The sequence below is a fragment of the Musca autumnalis genome, unplaced genomic scaffold (genome assembly GCF_047663935.1).
Source record: "Musca autumnalis isolate F117 unplaced genomic scaffold, ASM4766393v1 scaffold_2, whole genome shotgun sequence".
In the NCBI taxonomy this organism is placed as follows: domain Eukaryota; kingdom Metazoa; phylum Arthropoda; class Insecta; order Diptera; family Muscidae; genus Musca; species Musca autumnalis.
This window is the reverse complement of record NW_027411755.1, coordinates 89,287,991-89,313,527: the sequence shown is the minus strand read 5'-3', so window position 1 is coordinate 89,313,527 and position 25,537 is coordinate 89,287,991. Positions and strand designations below refer to the sequence as shown.

The 25,537-nt window shown below is 34.7% G+C and overlaps 2 protein-coding genes and 1 long non-coding RNA gene across 3 annotated transcripts in view; 2 read left to right on the top strand and 1 right to left on the bottom strand.

Moving 5' to 3' along the window:
• The first annotated feature begins 4,018 nt into the window (after window positions 1-4,018).
• LOC141392934 (uncharacterized) lies at window positions 4,019-13,129 on the top strand. Its single transcript, XR_012409917.1, has 3 exons — window positions 4,019-4,060; window positions 12,863-12,942; window positions 13,017-13,129. It is a non-coding gene; the product is annotated as an uncharacterized lncRNA (long non-coding RNA).
• A 5,831-nt stretch (window positions 13,130-18,960) lies between these two features.
• Window positions 18,961-19,808, top strand: LOC141394943 (uncharacterized). The gene is made up of 2 exons (XM_073970121.1): window positions 18,961-19,386; window positions 19,491-19,808. Exons 1-2 carry the CDS (start codon window positions 19,381-19,383, stop codon window positions 19,806-19,808), a joined length of 324 nt encoding a protein of 107 aa, XP_073826222.1. The 5' UTR covers window positions 18,961-19,380.
• A 2,536-nt stretch (window positions 19,809-22,344) lies between these two features.
• Window positions 22,345-25,537, bottom strand: part of PolH (DNA polymerase eta) — a 29,922-nt gene continuing 26,729 nt past the window's right edge. The window contains exon 5 of the mRNA XM_073968182.1: window positions 22,345-24,875. Within this exon, the coding sequence (XP_073824283.1) occupies window positions 22,685-24,875 (2,191 nt within the window). The 3' untranslated portion in view covers window positions 22,345-22,684. The remainder of the gene's footprint in view (window positions 24,876-25,537) is intronic.

The window sequence follows — 25,537 nt, the reverse complement described above, 5'->3', positions numbered from 1 at the left end:
GGGAGATTTTTCCCACAAAAAGACACATATACAGCCCTATTCTGAACGCATGGGAGTTGGGAATTTTTTCCCATTCCCACATTTTCGTATTCTGAACAAAATTTTGTGGGAGTTTTTTTCCCATTTCCCATCTCCCCTCATTCTGAATGAAGTTCGAATTGGGAATTTGTTCCCATGGGAAAAAAGTATACATTCTCTATCTTGAATTGTGGGAGAATTTTGTGTCTTTTTGTGGGAAAAATCTCCCCAGCAAACAGTGTGGGAGTTTGAAAAAAAATTTCTAGAAATTTCATATTTTTATGAAATTTCATATTTTAAGACATCTACACGATAAAATTATTGCAAATATTTATAATCGCCATGTGTTTGCTTAATAAAAGCGTACAAAATGTACTGTAAAATATGTCATTAGTAGACTTCGAATTTTGCATATTCTTATATGATACAAAAACCTGCAAGAACCTAACTGTTTTACACCGATAAAAAAATTTTCCTTTATGTTATCGAACAAAACAAGAAAAAGTAGTAAAAATTAGTAGATTTTTGCAGTTCTGGAACAGACCATATGTATTGAAATTCTCGTATTTCATGGTTGATTCTGTTAACGCAGCACAGCAAGTAAAAACAAATCAATTTCAAAAGAATTTTTGGTAATAATTATTAAAATATATTGGAAAATAACCATAATATATACAATCTTTACAACTTTTATTCATTTTCGTAATATAACCTTCGGGTTTTTTAAATCAGACGACTAACGTTCTATTGAAAACGTGTTAGTCTCCTCAACGACACGACAACGATCACACAAACGTACATACATATATGCCAAATTATTGCAATGCTACTCCATTTTCCGAATGCCTTTTCTTGAATAGGATCGTTATTTTTGAACGTAGAAGCTTGAAATTTTTCAAGGGCACGTCTTTTAGTTTTAGATTCAATCAAACGTGTTTTATTTATTTATTTATTTATTTTTTTTTTTTTTGAGATACCTCTTCGGAAATTTATGGTGACGATATGTTAACACGCAAAAATATGTAATAATTGAGAAAAATGTCCGAATTTATCTTTTTGAATTTTTTTAAATATGCAAAATACGAGTTCTAGTGATCATTAGGAATAAGTAAAACTAGCAATATACTCGTTAAATTTTTAAATTCGTTACAAACTTAAAGGTTCCGATTACTTTATACACAAAAATTATTTTTGCCTACTAATTAAAAAAATGCTTACACAAATTCGCACATTCTGAAGAAAATGTGCTTATTAGAACAACATCACACATCGCTGACTCCATTCACTTAAAAATCCATAAATCAATGCACGGTTGTTGAATTAAGTAAGCTGTGCTTTTGCTTATCTAATTCAAAAACCGCGAATTCAATGCAAATAGGCATTTTGTATTACAAAACAAAATTACAGCACCCCAAAAGTATGCTATCATAATTTGGTGTAACTAATTTCGAATTTCGAAATTTCAGCTCCCATGGTTTGTTCTTCCCACGTCGTTTAGAATATGGAAAACGTGGGAATGGGAAATTTCGCTCCCATGGGAAACAGTTCCCATGGGAATGTTCAGAATAGGGCTGATATACTTTTATACTTTTTTCCCATGGGAACAAATTCCCAATTCGAACTTCATTCAGAATGGGGGGAGATGGGAAATGGGAAAAAAACTCCCACAAAATTTTGTTCAGAATACGAAAATGTGGGAATGGGAAAAAATTCCCAACTCCCATGCGTTCAGAATAGGGCTGTATGATTTTAAGAAAATATTGTTCCCATTCCCGAAATCTGCACCTGTCCATAGTAGAAAGTCTTAAATCCCGGACGAATGCCGGCTATTTAGAGACAAATTTACAATTTAAAGAAAATATTGTTCCCATTCCCGAAATTTGCACCTGTCCATAGGAGAAAGTTTTAAGTCCCCGGACGAAGGCCGGCTATTTAGAGAAAAATTTATAATTTAAAGAAAATATTGTTCTCATTCCCGAAATTTGCACCTGTATTAAATCTCGAACGTTGTCTATCGATTTCGTATTTGAGTTAAAGGGTATTAATATAATATTCTGCGTGGGTCGGCACGGGCAAAATTGTTCAAGAAATTTTTATGAATTTACCGGCAGCGAGAAGTGGTCTTCCGTTTATAGAGGTGGTGCCAGATTGCCTTTGATACCTTACAGCCAGGTTCGTTGTTCCAGATCTGACCAGACTTCTCCCTGTATACTTGTTCTAGGAGCCGCATGAAGTGACACAAGGGTGGCTTGATCGATTTCGATGTCGTTTGACTCAGATCCGCGACGTGCCAGTTCATCCGCCTTTTCATTTCCCTCGATGTCGCAATGCCCCGGGACCCAGCACAAGGTAACGATTGATCGTAGGGCCTCCAAAGCTTTCCTGCAGTGCAAGACCGCAGCAGATTTGATTGAATGGGATCTAAGTGATTTTAGGGCCGCTTGGCTATCCACATAGATAGTCACCGGTCCAGCTATATCCCCTTCCATGTTTTTAATCAATTCTGCTGCTTTCGTGACCGCAAAGATTTCGGCTTGGAAGACGCTACAATTTTCGCTTAGCTTGTACGAGATCCGTAAGTTGAGGGTATCGCTGTAGACGCCCGCTCCTGTTCCCTTTTCCATCTTGGATCCGTCGGTATAAATCTCTATACCGGGTAGAGGTAGGGAGTTGTGGGTCCAGGCTTCTCTGTCAGGTATCCGAACTTCAATGTTTAGATTCTGAAGTGGCTTCAACACAAACAAATCACAGCACCTTAATATGGCAAAACCCCCTCACTCGCTCTTCTCTCTCTAAAATAATTTCTTAACTGTCTTTCAATCCATAGCACTTAACTATTTTTAATTACTTACTTCTTCCCTCGATACCTTCCATGCAATTTTATTTCTTTTCTTTTATCCAACCCACACTATAGGATGAACACAATTGACCATAAGGTCTCCGAGTGGAGTGGCTGTCCAAAACGACAACTGCGCGTCCTTTAACCGAACTTGTACAGCGGTACAATTAGAAAGGTAAATGCATCGTTTTAGATTCGATCAGCTGGGCTGAGGCATCTACCTTTCATGGTACAATTACTTAGGTAGATGCCTCAACCCAGCTGATCGAATCTAAAACGTCAAAAAACTTGGAATTCGCTATGAAAAATCAAAACAAAAAACCATATGATTCGGTAAGTAAGAGATAGCATGTGTTCACTTCACTGTACAAACCCAAGCAATAAAAAGAGACAACAAGAAACCATTTGGCGAAAATTTTGACAGTTAACATTACAAAAAAAGTTGCTTTGTTGTAGCAATTCGCCGATGTTTCTACCTAAGTAATTGTACCATGCTACCTTCTTAATTGTACCATGGAAAAAATGCAACGGAAATATTGGCGGGATTGTTAGGACAGTGATGCCACCTCAAGACAGTGTTGTCACTTCAGGACAGTGTTGCCACTTAACGATGGTGTTGCCACTGTAAAGTCTACCTTTCTCTAGTTAGTCTGTGTTTAGACACACAAATTTCTCGGGAAAGTAAATTGAGTTTTTGGGAGAGAGCGGAGAGGAATAAGCTCCTCAATACTCTTTCCTACCCCCTATTGCCTAAAAACTGAATTTACTTTCCCGTGTGTCTAAACACGGACTTAGTTATTTGTTTACTAAAGCTAATACTATGTTTACATTTACGAAATCCACTCGATTTCAACTGTCAATTGCATTGCTCAAACGTCAAATGAAATCCAATCGATTTCAGATGAGTTTTCATTTGACGTATACACAAAGGAATTGACAGATGAAATCAAGTGGATTTCGTAAATGTAAACATAGTATAAGTCGACCAACTGCCAAATAATTGCACTGATCTCCTCAACAATCTGGAAGGGGGAGGTCAGCAATATTTTTCCGAGACGTCGTGTGGATCTCTGTGAGTGAGTCTGGCAGGAAACTAACATCAAAGGAACCACTGCCACATTGACGGCTTCGACACCGATATCAAGGTACCTGTGGTGAAAACAAAAATTAAGAACCCAATCGTTAGCAAGTGGTAAACTTAAGGTAAATCAAGCTTATTGATAATATGTGTGTTCGTTTACTTGGCGTTTACACAAGGCAGACTGTCTGCAAATACAACTCTGATTTACTAATACATACAAACATTTGGCTAGTTGCCTCGGCACTGTCCGGTAATTTTTGTACACAGCAAACATGGACATTTTTGAACAAATGAAAAAAAAAAACTATTTCAAATAAAAAAAAAAGACAACAGAACTGGGATGCAACAAAACAAAAACAAAATATGTGAACAGAAAACAAAAAGAAATCGACGATTTTCATTCATAATTTTACAACTGTTTTTGCAGTTGTTGGGACACCTACGTCACACAGGCAAGTTTTGGGATTTTGACAATCAATACATGTACTCAACTGTCCTGTCATGTGTAAACGCAGGGTAACTCAAAATTTGTACAAATTGTTACTGGATGTTGTTCGTTTACTCTACAGTACCATGCAAAAGTACATAAGCTGCCGCGCCTGGTTGCCTTGCTTTCCTACTTAATTCCTAACGTAATAAGTCCATATTTACATAAGGCAATTTTCCTTGCGGCAATTGTCAGTTTGAAGGAGAGAGGGGTGAGGCATATGGTAACCCTTTGCCTCTCAACACCCTCTCTCATCGACAAACTGACAATTGCCGCAAGGAAAATTGCCTAATGTAAATATGGACTAATAGCCTATTTAGATATTCCTTCATTAGCCGGATTTAGCACATTATCAGGTTTTTTTTGCTAAATCCAGCCAAAATCTACCAGCTTTCCAATACAAAAATAAATCCTCGTATTGAGTGGATTTGTTTTAAATCTGGCATAAACCCTCGTATACAACTCTGTTTTTTGCAACATGTTGCTAGAAAATACAAAAAGTTGCAAGCTGCCACAAGAAACAAGGTAGATGCGTCGGTCAATTGCTACACTAAAAATAATTTAATAATAATAATTTAAAAACAGTGGTGGATATAAAATTCTTTAGTTCGACTCAAATTGTAGGGTAAACAGCTTTAGGGCCATACAGCAAATTTCTCATTTTATTTAATTTGCTAGATGGCTTTATTGACCTGTTTATCGATACAGAGTCGGCGAAAAAGGGAACTGATGAATTTGTTTGGTGACAACTGAAACTATAGTATTCCCTACCCTTCGCCCGCAACTAATCAATTTCATATCCACTTTAAAATATTTTGTTGTTATTCAAACAATTGAATTACAACAAAATATGGACTAAAGCTGAAATAAACACAAAGATGTAATAATTTAAAATGTTAAACAAGGAGGAAAAATTTAATTTGTTTTGATGTACAAAGTTGATTTTAATCAACCAAGACTAATATTTATGATGTCTAAACGATAAAATAATTCGTTTATTCATTTTAGATGGTCAAACTGCGATAAACTAATTCTTTATTTGCTCTTTATTTAGCATTAGTAGCATAATGTGCTAACATTTTCAGTATTAAACAATAAATTTGTAATTTGACGTATGTTTTTTGAGACGAATTCAATTTACAAAAAATTATTTTGAAGTATCACTTTCGATCAGATGGGGTGATGCATCTACCTTGGTAATTGTGCTATGAACAAAAATCAGCTGACTGCTAATTAAAACCTCCAAAATGTATATCTAAATGCAATGAGATTTGTACTGGTTTTATTAAATCCAGTTGAGGATTTATGGCTAGTCTAAATAAGTTATAAAAGAATAAAGAAGGCCGAGCAAATTTTATGCCAAGTTTACACCTACGCTCCAAAATCCACTGGATTTCACGAAATCCTGAAATACACCCCGTTGTTTACACTTATTTTTTTCTTGATTTCAAGCATATCACAATAATCAAGGTAGATGCATATGCGCAGCTGATCGAACATGAATTCTCAAAACAAGTTGTTGTAAAATGAATTAGTCATCAAAAATATACGACAATATAGAACTTTATAACTTTACAGCTATAGCTCTGTTCCTTTACGTGCAAGAATCTTCAAGTTTTACCACTTTTTACTCGAAAAGCGTTCCTTTACTTCAGACACCATACATTTTATATGGGAGCAGTTTACAACTTTTGCTACTTTTGCCGGTTTTACCATTTTCAAAAGTAAAGGAACAGACCAATACCTAATTTAAGTCGTGACGTACAAAAAATATTCACCTACCTACCACAACAACGCTCTCTGAGCGTCCGTATTACCCAAATACGTTAAATCCGAAATCCCATTTAAAACACAAAAACCGCGACAGAAACTTTATTAAATGTTTTCATTCGTAAAACAAACATTTTTCCTTTGCAATAAATTGTATTTCATGTTTTCTTGGGCTTTTGTTTTCAAAATACAAAACACACACATACATACATACAATAACATATCGTACGTTCTGTCAAAGTTGGAAATGTTCAACTTAAAAAAGTATACGCTCGACGTATTTCGGTAGTTCTCATAAGAATACATGTGTTCTACTTTTTTCACCTCATACGTTTTTGGAATACGGTCGTATTTAGGCATAGCAGTTATTTCGAAAATTATTGTAAAATTATCTACATATCGTATTAATTGTACATAGTAACAAATGAAAAAATGCGTTTCTAGACTGAGTTCCATAGTAGACTGAAATCACGAATTTGCTGTAGTGTGGAATTCGATCTAATAACGCCTAATTTCATGACATTTTTTAATGAAATTTATGCTAAGTTTACATTTACAAAATCCACTCGATTTCAACTGTCAATTCCATAGCTCAAACGTCAAATGAAATCTCATCTGGATTTCATTTGACGTTTAACCTATGGATTTGACAGTTGAAATCGAGTGGATTTCGTAAATGTAAACCAAGCATTACGCTAGTGTCGACCGGAACTTAATGACATATTAGGTTTTAAAAATTCCTTAGCCCATCGTTTTATAAAAACTAACTAGGCGTTTACACAAGACAGACTGTCTGCAAATACAACTCTGATTTACTAACACATACATACATTTGTCGTTTGTCTCCCAGCTGTCCACCATTTTTTCAGAGACAGTAGGCTTAACAAATTTTTGACGTTTTTGTAACAAAGAAATGAAACGATAATTGAAATGTCTTGAAAATAAAAGAATATGAACAAAAACAAAATATGTGAACAGAAAACAAAAAGAAATCGACGATTTTCATTCATAATTTTACAACTGTTTTTGCAGTTGTCTGGACGCCTACGTCACAGAGGCAAGTTTTGGGTTTTTGACAATCAATACATGTACTCAACTGTCCTGTCATGTGTAAACGCAGGGTAATACACCATCATGGTAGAACAATAAAAGGTAACAGCAATACCCAGCTGTCTGAACTGGGCTGTAATGTTAGTGTCAAATTCCATACGACATTTTATATATTTATTTCTATGTTCGATTATATTAGGGATATTTTTGAAGAAAAATTTATTCATCCGAAAAAAACTATTTCCCATAAAGACTTTTTCATATAATTGACATGTAACCTCTTCCAAGTACGAACGGCGTGCCGCACACAAAAGCAACGCTTATAGAGGCGGTACAATATTTGTTAATATGTGTGGTATTTTGTTAAACTTGAAAAAAAATAAAGCCCTAATAAACGTGTGATATTTTGTTTTCAAAAACAAAAGATTGAAACAGCTTCTCCTTTTTCGATGAATTACTAACGACACCAAAAATTTTTGCAAGAATTCTACTTTCTGCGTGAAATTATGCATTTAGTGAAATGATATGGAAACATTCAAATTGAAAATCTAAAGAGTTTTCATTCATGTTTTCCAAAATATTCAATCAAATGTGAAAAAATATTAGGTTTTTAAATTCCAATAATTTATAGACATTTCCTTATTTTTTATTTTATTTACATCAGTATTCACCAACAAATACAAATGCAACCGCTCCGTTTGTGTTGGGCACACACACGAGATTATCCCCTGCAAACCATTGGAAGATTGTTGGACGATTTTTCGACCAGATTTTTCTTCAATGCTTCTTTCCGGCGATCTTTATGCGAATTTTTATATAAAATTCACCCATGCGAGTAATTTGCCAATTGTAGACAATTCTCAAAAATTATTGTTTATAATCAATCGCTACGACAAATTACCTGTTATGCTTCTCGGCGATCTTTCCGCGCAATTGTGTTATGTTCCGCTATTGTTAGAGCAGGCGAATAATATATTATTCTTCCGAAACCCGATCACGCGATTGTTACTAAAATTTTAGATTTGGTTGCTTATAATTCTCATATACACATTCTGCATAACCTTGGTATAAATGGCACGTATTATATTATGAGTATTGACAAACATAGTACATGTCTGGGTTTTGCCAAGTGGAATTAAGAAAGGCCCGAGAAGCAGTATGAACCACTATGTCATTAAGGAATGATAGAAAAATATAACAAATCAGAAAATAAAACAAAAAGTATAAAAATCAAAGACAAAAAATGAAAGAAACAAAAACAAAGAAAAATGAAAAATAAATTTTCTTTAATTTTTTGTTTATATTTTCTTCTTCTCAAGATCTTCCAAATGATTCGTCAGCGAATCTTGGTCGCGATTTGCATTCCATAAACACTTACTTTAGGTTGGTGTTACGCAGAAGATTTTTAGGCGATATCGCCTGCGAAAAATTATTCGCCCAGGAAAATCGCGTATTATTCTTAGGCGATAGAAATGGTTTGCAGGGTCTATCCCTCTCTAGATAAACATCGTGTGCGTTGATTCATTGCTAAAACAAAGAAGCCCTGCAAACCATTTCTATCGCCTAAGAATAATACGCGATTTTCCTGGGCGAATAATTTTTCGCAGGCGATATCGCCTAAAAATCTTCTGCGTAACACCAACCTAAAGTAAGTGTTTATGGAATGCAAATCGCGACCAAGATTCGCTGACGAATCATTTGGAAGATCTTAAGAAGAAAATATAAACAAAAAATTAATGAAAATTTATTTTTCATTTTTCTTTGTTTTTTGTTTCTTTCATTTTTTGTCTTTGATTTTTATACTTTTTGTTTTATTTTCTGATTTGTTATATTTTTCTATCATTCCTTAATGACATAGTGGTTCATACTGCTTCTCGGGCCTTTCTTAATTCCACTTGGCAAAACCCAGACATGTACTATGTTTGTCAATACTCATAATATAATACGTGCCATTTATACCAAAGTTATGCAGAATGTGTATATGAGAATTATAAGCAACCAAATCTAAAATTTTAGTAACAATCGCGTGATCGGGTTTCGGAAGAATAATATATTATTCGCCTGCTCTAACAATAGCGGAACATAACACAATTGCGCGGAAAGATCGCCGAGAAGCATAACAGGTAATTTGTCGTAGCGATTGATTATAAACAATAATTTTTGAGAATTGTCTACAATTGGCAAATTACTCGCATGGGTGAATTTTATATAAAAATTCGCATAAAGATCGCCGGAAAGAAGCATTGAAGAAAAATCTGGTCGAAAAATCGTCCAACAATCTTCCAATGGTTTGCAGGGAGATGATCGGTGGTGAGAGTAACGTTCAAACTCACCACAATTGAGATTGTGTGTGTTCACACAGGCACGACTCGCGAGCCCAGTGGTGATTAACACTGGTTTACATTTACCGATGACAGTAACATTACAAACAAAAACAAGTTTCTATGTGGTTGTCGTTTAGTTGTATTTGTTGTAGTATTTATTTTTTTTATTCACCATTGATATATAGTAATGTGATATGCGATATGCATGAGGCTTTCATACACGATTACAGACCACTTCCACCAAATATTTTGGATGCTATTACTCCTACATATATACAACGATCTAACTCTGTTACATGCTGAAACTTTCATACGAAACTTTCCCATTATTTTGGCGTTCTTAGGTCGAGTTCCCCATTGCAGTAATTTCATAAAATTACTTTTGTATGGAACTCGATCTATGAACGCCAAAATAATGGGAAAGTTTCGTATGAAAGTTTTAGCGTATAACATAAGTGTAAGTAAAGAGTCTTAACTGGAAAGATGCGTCGGCGGCTTCAATCAAAATAGCAAAGAAAGCTTCAATCAACTTATTTGGAAAATTTGCCCCAAAACCCTTTCAAGTGGAGCACTCGTTGTAATTTAGCAGCTTACATTGCGATTGGTCTTTTCAACGAAGGTACAAAACAGAGATCATCAATGAGTTACGTGCCCCCGTAAAGCCCTCGGCACATACGGTCAGTTGTGCGTCGCGTTACAACAACCACATGAAAACTTCAAGAACAAACTTGGCATCACTTACACTTTTTCCATGTGGTTGTTGTTTTCAACGCTTGACGCGACGCACGACGGATCGTATGTGCCGGGGCCATAAGCCAATTGAGCACGCACAAGTATTTTGGGCCTTTTGCTTTTTAATACAATTGTTTTCTTGCACACAGTATTTTTTCCACCACCACAAAAAACAATTACGATGCATCAAGTCCGCTGCTTGTGCGTAATAAGTAAAACAAGTGTCCATCGTATTTTGCACTGTTACAAAACTCGCAATCGTAGATAGTTTGCCAAGTGACTCATCAAGTGGAAGCACACACACAACATTACAAAAAATAAACAATTCTAATTTTATTTGTTGTTGTTTCGTTTGTGTATGCTTTTCTTTATTTGCTTGGAATGTTATGTATGCTTTTGCATTTTCTTTTAACGTTTAAAAATCAGTGTTAGAAAATGATCTTAGCTCTCACTCTCTCGGAGAGCACGATACAATCGGTTGAATTACAAGGGTTGAAAACAATACTTGATGTGCAATGAGCAAACAAGTAAAGCAGAACATGTTATTACGTATTTAAAACTACTTGGCAAAGCATACGCAAGTGTCAAAAAATATCCATTTTTAAATAACTTATTTTTTGGGTGGCTAGCCACACTCGTACATATTTTGAGAATGGCAAGCAATACTTGCATTTATTTTTTAGAGTAGCAAGCCGCACATACGCTTGTTTTTTAGCATGTGGCTTATGAGTGTCAAAATCAGCTACTTACGCAGTTCTCTGGTACAAAATCATTGTTATTTTATTTGAGCTCGATCGGTGTGATCTGTGGACAAAACGCACACGAATATTCTAAAAAAATCGACCAAACACGAATTGTACTGGCAGAGAGACATGAGGCCGAGTGAACTCGTGAAGGAAGCATGTTGCGAAGGCAACACCAAATTTCCATTTTACATGCTGCATGGTCGGCGGAAGAGGTCCTGTATGGACCAGGAATAGGTGACTCCTTGCAATTTTACCAAAAATACATTTTTTATTAATTTAAACTAGGCCTGTTCAAAGGGCGCCCTTCTGCTGTCGGTGTGTGTCAATTTGCTCACGCATACAATTAAAAAAGAGAGCTTTTGTTTTTGAAATTACAACTTTCAATACACATTTTTTGGCAAAAGACAACCTAGCAAGGGCGCCCTTCTGCTGTCGGTGTGTGTCAATTTGCTCACGAACACAATTAAAAAAGAGAGCTTTTGTTTTTGAAATTACAACTTTCAATACACATTTTTTGGTAAAAGACAACCCAGCAAGGGCGCCCTTCTGCTGTCGGTGTGTGTCAATTTGCTCACGCACACAATTAAAAAAGAGAGCACTAAAATGTGCTTGGTTGTCTTTTGCCAAAAAATGTGTATTGAAAGTTGTAATTTCAAAATAATATTACAAAAAAGTTTTTAACTGCTTGTGTAATAACTAGAAAATGATCAGAAACGGTATCCCATGGAAAATATTTAATATGTACGCTTATTGTAGGCTTTTCCTTTAGAAGCAGAACATTTTTATAAATATTTTTTGTTTTGGTATTTTATAAAATGACACAAAATGGTAGGTTGGGATACTATGGGAAATATTTGTATTTTCAAACAAACATAATCTCAAAATATGTATGTAGTTGTATGCACAGGCCTAACCCAGTCCCAGTTGTTCAATAAATAGCAATTGTCTACTTTGGCATAGTTATGTAACTAGTTACTCATTGATCCTAGTTACTTTACACCCAAAAATGGCACACAAAATAGCCTATAGCCTGCTTTTGCCACTGGAAATAGGCTTTCCTGCCTATCGTGTCAATTCACTAGTTACAGGTAATGCGGCGTGTAATATATTGACTATTTTATAGACTACCGATGGATAGTGTAATCGACAATGTTTCTCTCTTGTATTCTCTCTTCAACATTAGAGTGTCTTTTTACGTGATAATTTGTAATAATTATTACTAAATGCTGTCTTTTTACACAAAAGTTCAGTAAAAGACAGCGAAGTGAGAGAACAATTTTGACAGTTGTTTGCTGAGAAATTGCTAAAAGTTACTGAAAGAATTTTTCCCAGCAACATTTAGCAAGTTCGATCAGCTGTTTTTTAATCATCTGCTAATGGTCAGCTGCTCAATGTTTACCTTATTTTTATGGAAAAATACTATAAATATTACAATTCAGCTATATTTATTGATTATTTTATTAATATATTAATTATTTTTTATTTATTTTGCTTAAAATTGAAGAACTTTTTCATTGCTTTGGAGTTAGTTTTTCTTTCATGCATTGGCGCCAATGATTTTGTTTTGGTCATCAACTGTTATCTTGCTAAAGTTTACTAAATGCTGTCTTTTTACTTTTTTCTCTATTTTCGTATCAAAGAGTAAAATCTCTCTTACTCTCTGAAAACAAGTTACTGAATAATTATTACTGAAAAAGTAAAAAGACACAACTATTATTATTTCTTTTTTAAACAAAATATAAAAATATGTTCTGTCATATTGTTTATTCATAATTAAAACACGTATTTTGATGCGTTTGTTGTGCAAAAATTAAGGATGCCAAAAAAGAACTTGTTACGACCTAATTCATGGAAAGGATGAACAATTTAAGAAGAATATTTATAATATATCTGTGGTAAGTATTGATATCTATCTTGACGGAATACATTATCGCGTCATTTCATTAAACTTGTATACATTTTATTTCAGAAACTTTTGAATGATCTGAAGGACACACGAGAAAAACATTCCAAGGACCAAATAAACATAAGTCGCGGTATCAAGTAGTATTGCACTAGTTCCAGTATCAAGGATCAAGATAGACCTGTCATATCCATATGTATACAAGATTATATTGTCATTTGTAAAATTTTTGCACACCATGCAATAAAATAAAGTGTATCTAATGCATATACAGTTTGTCAAGTAATTGTTTTCGAACCAAGAAAACTAACATTTTTCCGTATAAATTTATGAAAAATGACTAATAATTGTGATAAAAATGTCGGGGTTTTTGCAAAAATTACTCTTATGTTACACGCTAAAACTTTCATACGAAACTTTCCCATTATTGAGGCGTTCATAGATCGAGTTGCATACAAAAGTAATTTTATGAAATTACTGTAATGGGGAACTCGATCTAAGAACGCCAAAATAATGGGAAAGTTTCGTATGAAAGTTTTAGCGTGTAACATAAGAGTTATTTGGTCGACTTATTTAAGACAAGATAGTAGCTTTGTTCCTTTACTTTTTTAATGGTAAGGGTGGTAAAAGAGAAAAGTGTCAAAATTGCCCTCTCATCAAAATTTTTACCAGAAAAGTAAAGGAACGGAAAAATGGTAGATCTGGCAGCAATGTCAAAAAGAAACATAAAAAATCAATTTTCGTCTTTTATTTCACAGTTTTTAATTTAGTTTTGTCAGCGTTCGACTTTTTCTTCTGTTTTTCGTCCACTTTCTTTTTCATTGTGAAATAATCGTCAAACAAAAGTCGAAAAATCAGTTCTGCCATTTTTTACCTGCAGAAATTTTGCTGGTAGCCTGTGGTAGAAGAGAAAGCCATTTTCGCTCTCTCTTCACTCTCTATTAAAAATTGCTTCCAGTTTTGCCACTTTTCGGGGTTAAGGAACGCTTTGCAGGTTAAAAATGGTAACAAATGGTAACCTCAGGTAAGTAAAGGAACACAGCTAGCATGTATAAATAAAAAATTAACCCATGTAGTCCAACAAAAAATAGCGAAAACCGATAAATACCTGTAATGCAAATTGTCAAATAAATGTTTTCGAAATGCAGTGAAGTTCCGAAATATCCCATATTATTGGTATTTTATTTATTTTTAATAAATACTAACTACTAACAAGTATCAACAATATTAGGCATAGAATATCCCTACTAGGAGGGTTACCATATGGACCAAGGGAGTACCAGGTCATATTACATGTAAACAGGGTCCTATAGGTCTTAAACCGGGAATATCTGAAAACTAAGACGTTTTATATGTTTTTTAGTTCACGAGGAAGAACTGTCATCAAATACAATAAATAATACCTTCAGCATAATTAGATCAGAAGGGTTGTCAGATCGAAAAAAAGGAACCAGGTTATATAAACAGTGAAAGAGACCACCTGGGACCCAAAACAGGCCACCGAAGTTTATTTTTTTACTTAAAATTAATTAAGAGATATTGGCATTTCACGAAACAATCGGAAAAATCGCAGTTGGATACCAATACTGCTTAGAAATGTATGGGGTTTCGAAAATTTCAAGAAATGCATACTACTACCTATTGGACACATTTCGCGTACTTTTATGTTATATTTTGGTTTATGTTGGAGAATTCCCTTATCCCTTAATTCAATATGAATTATATAAACAAATTTTAAGCCCTGGTTATGGATACACGCGGCCTCGTTTACTGTTTATATAACCTGGCACATTTTTAGTAGATCTGGCAACCCTCCTAATCTAATTATTCTATAGGTAAAATTTATTGTAATTGATGGCAGTTAGTTTTCTTGGTTCGAAAACAATTACTTGACACCTGTATGCATTTACCCATTTATCTGACTTCAACTTACTAGTAATTTTGACTATCATTTCTGACTACCGAATTGACTGGTTACTGGTAATGCACTGAGGAGACAATTGCCCTTCACACGACTATCGAATTGGGTAGTTACTGGTAATGCAGTGAGGGGACAATTGCCTTTCATATGACAATGAATTGGGTGGTTACTGGTAATGCAGTGAGGGGACAATAGACCCCTTCCTATGACGTCCTCATGTTAAATTCACCAGTCTAAAGCATTGCGAGTAGATTGGGTGGTAACTAGTTGTGTTCACCGGTAACCAGCAAAATTGCTAGTTATTCCCTAGTTAAACGCGTTTTTCTCGAAATGCCATTTTTGAAGTCTGTACCAACGATAGCTCGAAAACGGATAGACCGATCTTCGTATATTTTGGTGAGCTTGTTAAATACATAAAAACATTGTCTTTAAGCGAGACAGATATTTTTTATTTTTTGGCCGATTTTTGGGCAACAATCGGTCCATTTTTTTCGTTTCGAAATTTTCAGCCTGTTTCACTATGTCGAACGAAAGAAAAACAACTAAAGCCCTAAAGACATCCAACGTTTGAGTAAAGTTTTGTGTCATTCCTGGTAGAAGAATAAAGACAAATTGAAACTTGGCAGCACTTTGTCTTTTATTCATCTACCAGAAATCACACAAAACTTTACTCAAACGTTGGATGTGTTTAGAGCATAAACTCGTGTTTAATTTTTAAACTTTGTAGTTGTTTTAAAGCAAACACAAAGTCAGTATTGCCATGAAACCCAAAGTTTGGGTGTTTTTCGTTCGCAATCATTTTCTTTCAATATAGTAAAACAGGCCCTTTGACTTTTACAGTAGTGGAATTCTGTAACACATTTTTCAAGTTACAATTATCGTTAAAATTAAAATGCTTATAATTTCGGTAATTAACGAAAATTTTCGTAAGTTAACAACCAAAATAAAGCTGTTGCTAAATCCTACCGATAGCAAGAGTGTTGTCAACTATTATTGATACTTTTCATTCATAATTTTGCGTTTTAATGTAACCGATTTTTGTCGGTAGCTCAAATAATGAGTTACAGAATTCCACTATAGGTCACTATTTTTGTTAAAATAGATTTTTGAAAATTCTGTCTCGCTTAAAGACAAGATTATTAGGTTCTTAAAACGCGCACTTAAACAATATGTGAAGATCGGCCCATTCGTTTTCGAGTAAGCGTTGGCACCGCAAAACGCTTTTACAAAAAATGGGTTTCGCAGGTAGCCATTTACCACAAAACTGTGCAATATTTTTCATAAACAAAAATTCCAAAGGTAGTGTAGTTTAAGTTGTGCTATTTCATAGGAATAAAAGATTTACCTAAAAATATTGGTAGTTTTCTCAGAAAAAATTATGAAAATTGAGTTTTTTTGAATCTAAATGGCATACAAGGAAGAAACTATGGTGAAAATATACAAAAGAATTAAGACTTCATAAAAATTCTTAATACATTAAGCCTGTTCGATAACTTCGCAAGTAAATAGTATTTGCAAGTTCTTGCAACTACTTGCAAGACTTCTCAGTTCCCTTTTACTGAACATGTTTGTTATCGAACAGCATTTTGTAAAAGTTTGTACAATTTGTATTTAAATGTATACTATAAGTACAAACAATTGCTCTGTTCCAGAACCTGCAAGACGCTACTATTTTTACTACGATAACACTTTTTCCTTTATGTTATCGGAAAAAAATAGTAAAAACTAGTAGATTCTTGCAGTACTGGAACAGACCAAATGTTAATGTTGAAAATTTAAGAACCCCCGTTTTTAACTTCATTGAACGTTAGAAAATCAAAAATGAACTGATCCAAAGAAACCAAAGGCATTTTCCGTTTTGTTTAATAAAGGCGAATGCCATTTTATAGTGAAATTTGAATTAATTCTCTTTCGCTTTGAGCTGTTATAAACTCAAGGCCTCGGCACATATGGTCCGTTGAGTGTCGCGTTACAACAACTACGTCCCGGTCCACACTAGCGTGAATTTCATTTAAAAATTGCATGAAACTAGGTGTTCTCGAATCGAATTACCCACTACAGCAATTTTATGATTTTACTCTACCATGGAGTAAAATCTATGCGATCTAGAGACGCATAATTTCATGCAATTTTTTCAATTAAATCATTCTAGTGTGGACCGGGACTACATGAATTTTTTCAATGAAATCATTCTAGTGTGGACCGGGACTACATGAAAACTTCAAGAACAAACTTGGCATCACTTACACATTTTTCGTGTGGTTGTTCTTTTCAACGCGAGACGCGACTCACAACGTACCGTATGTGCAGAGGCCTTAAGAGGTACATTGAAAAATTGGGAACCCCCGAAGTCCCGCACATTCAACCGTTATGCTACGTTTCACAGGCATACTTAAGAGGCCGACAACCGTGTCACTTGGTTTTCGGAGGCCCAGGTTCAAATCCCAGCCTGGCTCATTCAGTACTCCCACAGAACCGAGTTAATATATCAGAACCCCTGCAAATATTTCGTGCAGCAAGTGTTATCTTTAACGATGGTTGTCAATCAACATGTGTGAATGTGTTGGTTTTTTTCGTACAGCCACATGCATGTGTAAATAGGGGATAACAGAAAATGTCGACTACCTTCAAGCGGAAAAACACATCCAACTTTTGAGTAAAGTTTTGTGCCAATTCTAGTAGATGAATGAAAAACAAAGTGCTGCCAAGTTTGAAAATGTCTTTATTCTTTTACCAGAAAAATCACAAAACTTTAAGTTGAAAACACATCCAACGTTTGAGTAGGTGTGTGTCATTTTTGGTAGAAGAATAAAGAAAAATTCAAACTTGGCATCACTTTGTCCTTTATTCGTCTACCAGAAATGACACAAAACTTTACTCAAACGTTGGATGAGTTTTTCCGCTTGAGTGTAGTCGACATTTTCAGTTATCCCCCGTTTACACATGCACGTGTCATTTCGAAAAAAATGAAGTTTCGACAATAATAGCTTTGTTCCAGAACTAAAAAGTTTTTACACATTTTGCACACTTTTCACCAAAATGCGTTCCCGTATTCCAAAAAAGTGGCAACATGTTCACTTCTCTTTGAACCAAAATGGCGCTGAATAGCTTTCCCTTTAGTCGATGGTCAGACTAGCAAGGTTTCTTGAAACCAATTTCGTTAAAGTTTCTTTTCAAGTTTCGTTAGTGTCCACACACGTTAACGTGAAATTTCAGATTTTTGCCTCTCCTCTTTATTTTACCCTTCGCGTTTGTTATGTTTCTCATACCAATAAAAACCAAACAAACATAAATGAACTAAAAAACAACACAAAATAATTAACATCAATAATTAAATTAATATTAATAGTTAAATGTTGACTCTTTCATTAATCAAATGTTTTTATTAAATCTTTTTATGTTTGTTTGTTGTTAACGTTTGCTTGAGAAAATAAAAATGAAAGAAAATGGAAGGAAAAAACTTGCAACGAATAACAAGAAGAGGCAACACCACAAACACAGAAAACCATGTACACGGGTTTCACTACTTCATACCCCTCGCCTATAAACTTGACGTCGCCATGTTGAAATCGTGCTAGTCTGACCATCGACTTAGAAACTTTTTACACGACAAATTTGAGCGAGCAAAAATGTGCAACATGTTTGCCGGCTTCTGATTGGTTGATTCGCCGACTTTGGCATTTGTTACAGTTTTTTAAGTTTCTGCCATTTTTCCGTTCCCGTACATTTTGGAAAAATGTGTATATAGAACTCATTCTCGACAGGTTGCTCTTTTGACACTTTTTTCATTAAAAAAGTACTGGAACGAAGTTAATATGTATAAGCAACTGTCCGCAAGTTACTTGCATGTGTAATCATTGGGTAAAGATGACACTGTGCTACACGAAATATTTGCAGGAGTTCTGATATATTTGGTCTGTTCCTTTACTTTTGAAAGTGGTGAAACTAGCAAAAGTAGTAAAAGGTGTAAACTGCCCCCATATGAATTGTGTGGTGTCTGAAGTAAAGAAACGTTTTGGATTAAAAAGTCGTAAAACTTGAAGATTCTTGCACGTAAAGGAACAGAGCTATTAACTCGGTTGTGTGGGAGTACAGCATGAGCCAGGCTGGGTTTCGAACCAGCAGGACTATTCGATTGAAAAGTTGTTAAAATTTCTTGTTTTTGTAACAACTACAAAACAAACAAATGAAATTGTTATAAAATAAACTATGAGTAAAGTTGTTAAAAAGTTACAGAATAGGCCCCCTGGGTCTCCGAAAACCAAGTGATACGGTTGCCGGCGTCTTAAGGCTTCGGCACATACGGGGCGCGTTAAGCGTCGCGTTGGAACAACCACATGAAAAAAGTTTAAGTAATGCCAAGTTATTTGAAAAAACAATATGGCTGCCGCATTAAAGTTAAACATAATTTAACTTTTTTGAGACTCAACGCACCGTATGTGCCGAGGCCTTTAATCGTTTGTCGATTTGCGTATTCCCGTGAGAGGCGTACTTTGTTGTTGATTTGATATGGGGGTAAGTAAATAAGTCTTCGAAAACCAAATTTATTAGTTGTGGGTAAAGCCCTGCTGCAATAAAATCGATATTACATATTAATATTGCTCATGTTATTTTTTCAGACCACCAAAAAGAAGTCGAAGAGGGGTAAAACTCGCAAGAGGGCAAGGGACAAAACTCACAAGAGGACAAGGGACAAATCAGCCACAGTGGACAAAAACGAAAAGCGTAAAGTTCGCAAGATTGCAAGGGACAAATCATACACAGTGGACGAAAACGTTGTACGCAAACAGGAAGAATTAATGAGAGTGTTGCATGCAAAAACCTCCCAGTTGCAGAATGGCAACCTTTCATATTTAGAGTATATTGAGTTAAGGGAGGAGTTGGCTCGGTTAAATGCACTGAAAGATACGCTTACGAATGTTATAACAATAAATTAATAGAACTAATTTTTGTTTGTTTGTCACTCAACAGGTATTTTCGAAATTGCAAATACATACATACATATGTATGTGTTTGCAACTATGCAACAAGTTTGACATTTTTTCGAAATAGAGATCTAAGATGGGTATATAAATAAATGGTAACCATGACGAAATAAGCTCACTTGCTGGGTTTCACCTTTGTTCCCACCATGATGCAGTAAAAAAGCTGAACCAGTTTCTAAAACGCGATTATGACTGACTTTCGAAACGTCAGTTGCTTTGTAGTCGTCCCTGAAACTGTTGTTTCTTAGATAGGTCCCAATTTACATTAGGCGAGTTTACTTGCGGCAATTGTCAGTTTGTTGGTGAGAGAGGGTGTTGAGAGGCAAAGGGTTACCATATGCCTCACCTCTCTCTCCATCAAACTGACAATTGCCGCAAGTACACTCGCCTAATGTAAATTGGGACTAGAGGTCCCCACTACTGAAATTTCATAAAATTACCCTAGTATGGAACTCAATCTAAGAACTCCTAGTTCATGATACAATAATAAGGTAGCAGCAACTGCCGTTTTTGGTAACATAAGATGTCAAAATTGGACATAAATTCAATGCAATTGACACATTATGTTACCATCAGATGGGCTTCAGCTGGGCTGATAATGCTACCTTCTTATTGTATCATGTCCTAGTTTCATACGACTCTAAAGCAACTGACGTTTCGGAAGTCAGCCATACTATCAGGGCGATCATGAATGCAAACTCTCCGTGAGTTTTGCCTTTCTGCCGCTTCAACTTAAGGGAGAAAGTGAGAAAACTCACGGGGAGTTGTTGTTCATGATTGGGCTGTATGTATTACCACTTATTCTATTATTCTTTAATTTTTTTTTTTGATTTTCTGAAGTTTAAAAGTGGGGATCATACCTTAAATACATACCATATGTCAGCATTTGCTTAAATTTGGTTTATTACAAGCTTTGTTTTATTATTTTTACCCTTTTTCACCTCTCTGCGAAAAAAACCGTTCACGTACTACAAAATCTAGCAGAACTTGCATTTGTATGTAGAACTAGTAAGGAAAGCATTAAAATAGGGCGGATATGATACCCTACACCACCAGGATTTTAATATAGTTTGGCGAAATTTTTTCTACATTTGCGTTACATTTTTCAAAATATTAAATATATAGCGTTCTTCCTATGGCAAAAACTTGTACTTGTAAATCGACTCAGAAAGTAATTCTAGGTATGTATATCCCCAAAAGGAACTATGGGTTTATCTTTATTCCAAATACACAAATACAATACCCCTTAACACAATTTGATGTGGGGTAAAAATATGGCGCTGAATAGAGTTCCCTTTAGAATTTTTCATTTTTGGGATTTGAATTGTAATGACGAATAGGAAATCTCACATTTAAAATGATTTAAAAAAGGTTGACGAATATCCAAGAAAAGTGACCAGTACCAAACATTCTGAGCTTTAAATTGTTCCATGGGCAAATACTAAGGGCATAGAAAAATATGTTCAAGTATCCCAAATTCCAAATTGTGGAATTTTATTTTCATGGTGGAAATCTCCACTACTAGGGAACATACTCTAAGTGAATAATCTGAAAATACCAGATGTGTTGGTATTGATGGTCAAATACCTGAGTTTTTGCAATGTTCAGCGTAAAAAGTTTATATATCGCACATTTTCAACAAAAAGGTTGTAACTCAAAATGTCTTATTTTTCAGTAGAGACAAAAAAACTGTTGATACATTACTAGTAACTCTGAAGATATGAAGAGTTGCATAACGGCATTTTTTGACGAAAGACTAGTCAAAATAATGGGAGACTTTTGCAGTGGGTTTAGTTGAGCATTATTTATCGTTTTTTAATAAAAAGTGAACAGGTGTGATAAGTGAAGGGATAGTGTGTAGTGGTGTAATGATCTGACCCTATTATAGCGTTTGCTCTGCAAGAATCTACTATTTTTTAATTTGTTGACTGTCAACATTTGAAAAGACCATCGCTTATACATATCATCGATGTTATACATATCAAAATTAAAAGAAATTTAATGTCTTATATTAAAAAAAAATTTGATTCTAGCACGGGTTTACTTCCTAGTAATAAATAACATTCACGAAATAAGCAAATCAATTGTAGATAAAAATCCATATTTACAACACAAATATTTGCCTCCATTTAACGCCCACATCAACTCATCACCTCCAACAAACATCTACAACTCAATAGCCCGAACTTCGTCAAAGCTGCCATCCACAACTACACACTCATCTGATCTACATCAACACATCCTCTCCAAGTACACAACACCCCTCATCAACCAACCAATCATAAGCAGTCTCACAAAGCAATAGTCCAAGCTCCACACTAACGATCACATCGATATTCATCTCTACATTTACACAATATAAAATATTCCAGATGACCACAATGCACTTCAAGGTCTCTCCGAGTGAAGTAGCTGCCGTCAAAACAGCTGCGCATCCTTGTACCAACCAACCAACGCCTATTTATAAAATATGTATAGCCTCGAAATATGAATCTGTATTTTTATTGAAATGCATGGTTATACAGGCAATATACAATATAATGAAATGAGAACATGTGAGACCATTTATTTTTAAGTTAATATTCTAGTCATTTTTTAATTCTTATTTTAAATGTTGTGAAATTTGTATTAAGATACATTTGTGTTTTTATTAAGGTTGTTGAGAATAGATATGCTAGAAGTTAGGAGAATAATAAAATTCACAGAATTCAAATTCACTATACCAACATATTGTGAGGATGAAATTAAACAACAAAAACATTAATTCGCATCCTGCTTGATCGGAGCAATACATGTGACATTTAAAATGAAATATTTTTCGGCACGCCTTACATATTTGGTTGTGTAAAAAATGTTGTTATGGGTTTTGTTATAACATTGGGTTTACGTGCATTTGATGATGCGTTTAGACTTTTACGATTTATTCCTGATATAGGTTTGATAACATCTACTTTATGTGCGTCCAATTTGTTCAGTTCTTTTTGTAATTCTTTGGCTAAATGAAAGTCTTTGTGTTCAGCCATATCATCAGGTTTAATGCGAGCATTGCAAATGCTGCATATTTCACCAAAATTTTCGCTACTTTCTTTGATCAAAGTTTCATTCGATATCAGGGATGCCGATGGTTTTAAAAACTTTGTTATATCCGAACTTATTGTTTTTTTATTCATATTTTTTGTGGGAAGCTTCTTTGTTTTTATCTTGGAATCATTGTCAGGAGATTTTGCAGAATTAAATTTCATTCGAAAATGTTCTCTAAATTCATTTCGTTGTTGTTGGCTGATTTCATGGGCAAAGTGGTGGTCATGGTGTGTCTGAATGGCAACTGGATCGTTATAAATGTTTGCACCACATTTACTGCATTTGGTGTATAACTCCAATTCCGTATTACATACAGGCAGTGCATATTCAACATATTCAGATCTGTAATCTTTTGTGTCAGATTGGTCGATAATTTCATCAAACTTTCTTTTTTTATTGGGTCTTATTGAATTAGTAATATTTTCTGTTTCGCTTTGAAATGTTTCCAAATCTTGTAATAACATATCCAATTCACAATTATCGTTAGCTTTTATGCCGTCTTCCACTTCTACGGTGGAATTAGAGGGAGATTTATTATTTTCGTTGTTTAAACCCACGAAAGTACTGCCTTTTGTTAGTAATTTATTATTCAAAACTTTAGTATTCTCTCCCACTGACTCGTTAGGATAGGAATTATTTAACATTATATCCTCTTGACATGTTACTAATTCCTCAAAGATTTGCATTTTTGTATTATTCGAAGACTCGTAATCTAAACTATGCTTTTCGTTTGTCACTATCCCCACATTTTCTGTTTTCTTGCCATTTGTAGAGTCAACAAAAATTTCAGCAATCTCAGATATTGGAACTTTATCGGTAACATGTTGCACGCCAATATTTTTAGTTTCGCTATTTACTTCCATGCATGCATTTTCAGGTTTTTTATTTACAGAATGCTGTGATAGCAAATGTTTAATGCTGCCTTTGGGAATTGGTTCAATATTTACATTAGTGTTTCTATCATCATTTCTGGCATCATGGTCTTCCTGTTGTTGCTTCGAAATGACTTGCTTCTGTGAACTTATACAATTTGTTAATTTATTTTCATCTCCTTTTTGTTTTGGTTTTATAAATATATCACTGGGGATAGAATCGTCTTGAGCATTTTCTTCATATCCCGAGCTTTTATTTTGTATGTCGTTTGAAATGATAATGTCCTTATTGAGACCTTGGCTTTCGATTGGCATCTTTTTTTGCTTTGTTTCTAGTACAGCAGAATTATAACATTCATCATTTACTTTCTGTTTTGCTGGTTGCTGTGCAAACATTTTCTGAATAGTATTTTTAAAAACAGGCTTCCTCCCATTCTCAAGTTCATTTTTTATCTTTTCATTCTGATTTACTGGTTCATGTTTATATTGCCCTTCATTTTCAACTTGATGATTTTTAGATTCATTTTTCGTCAATGTTGTGGATTCATTTTGATTATTTTCAGGTTGTGTGACGTCATTTATTTTTTGCCGTTTCGCAGCCTGCTGCGCAAACATTGCTTGAATTGTTCCCGATTTCGATGAAAGTGTTTCAAATTTTCCTGCATTTATGCCTAAAAATTTTATAGGATTATTAAGAGCACCATTGGATCCGGGACGAAAAAATACTTTCGTGTTAGTCTTTATTAATTCCATACATGTTCCCGCTATAATGTCAGCTTCATAAGATTTTAATGGGGATGACCTTGAGCTGGATATGTCTTCATTGTTGATTTCTTGGACAAAATTCAAAACCATATGTTTGGCTAAGCGATTGTTCTGAACAATGTCTTCTTTCAAGCGATCACTTATTTCATTTGCCAGCTCCATGAGCCAGTGGTTCAGCGTTTTAACACCGGAAATGCAATTTCTACCAGGAAATTTTTTACAACAGCCAATGCTTTTTGCGTAGAATCGTGGCGTGATAATTTCTAAATCAATTCCGCGGCAAATGTTATATAACCAAGTTCTAAAAAATATAAACGAAGATAGATTAGTTTAGAAAGTTTAAAAATATAAGTATGCACTTATGTATGTGGTTCACTCATATTCATCTATAACATTATTTTTATTACTGTTGTAAAAAACATCCCAATACCCTCCACCAATTACGACTAGTGTGCCCCTCAATAGATCCGCCCACATACATATGTACATGAAGGAATTTCATCATGGGTCGATTTTTCAAAATTTCTCCAAAGAAACCCTAGGTATTAGTATGATCTGATAGTAGACCCTATGACATAGTTAAATGTACCTGACCTATACAGCTACCCCCATCAATTTCGCCTAGTGTATCCTCAATATGTCAACCACATATCGTCGGTGTTATGCTTAGGTGTTCCATACGCCATTTTCCGTTTTGATATAATCACATTATTACGTTTGCGCCTCAACTGCGTGATAATAGTATACAGAACACATTTGCAAAAATTAAGAAAAATATCATTGCTCTGTTCCAGTACTGCAAGAATCTACTAATTTGTACTATTTTTTCGATATCACAAAGGAAAAATTGTTATCTTAGTAAAAACAAGTAACAAAAGTGTCAGTCGGCTTTGCCGACTGATATATACCCTCAGCCAATGTGAAGCGAAACTTTCACCTCCGGACAGATCGAATGAATTTAAG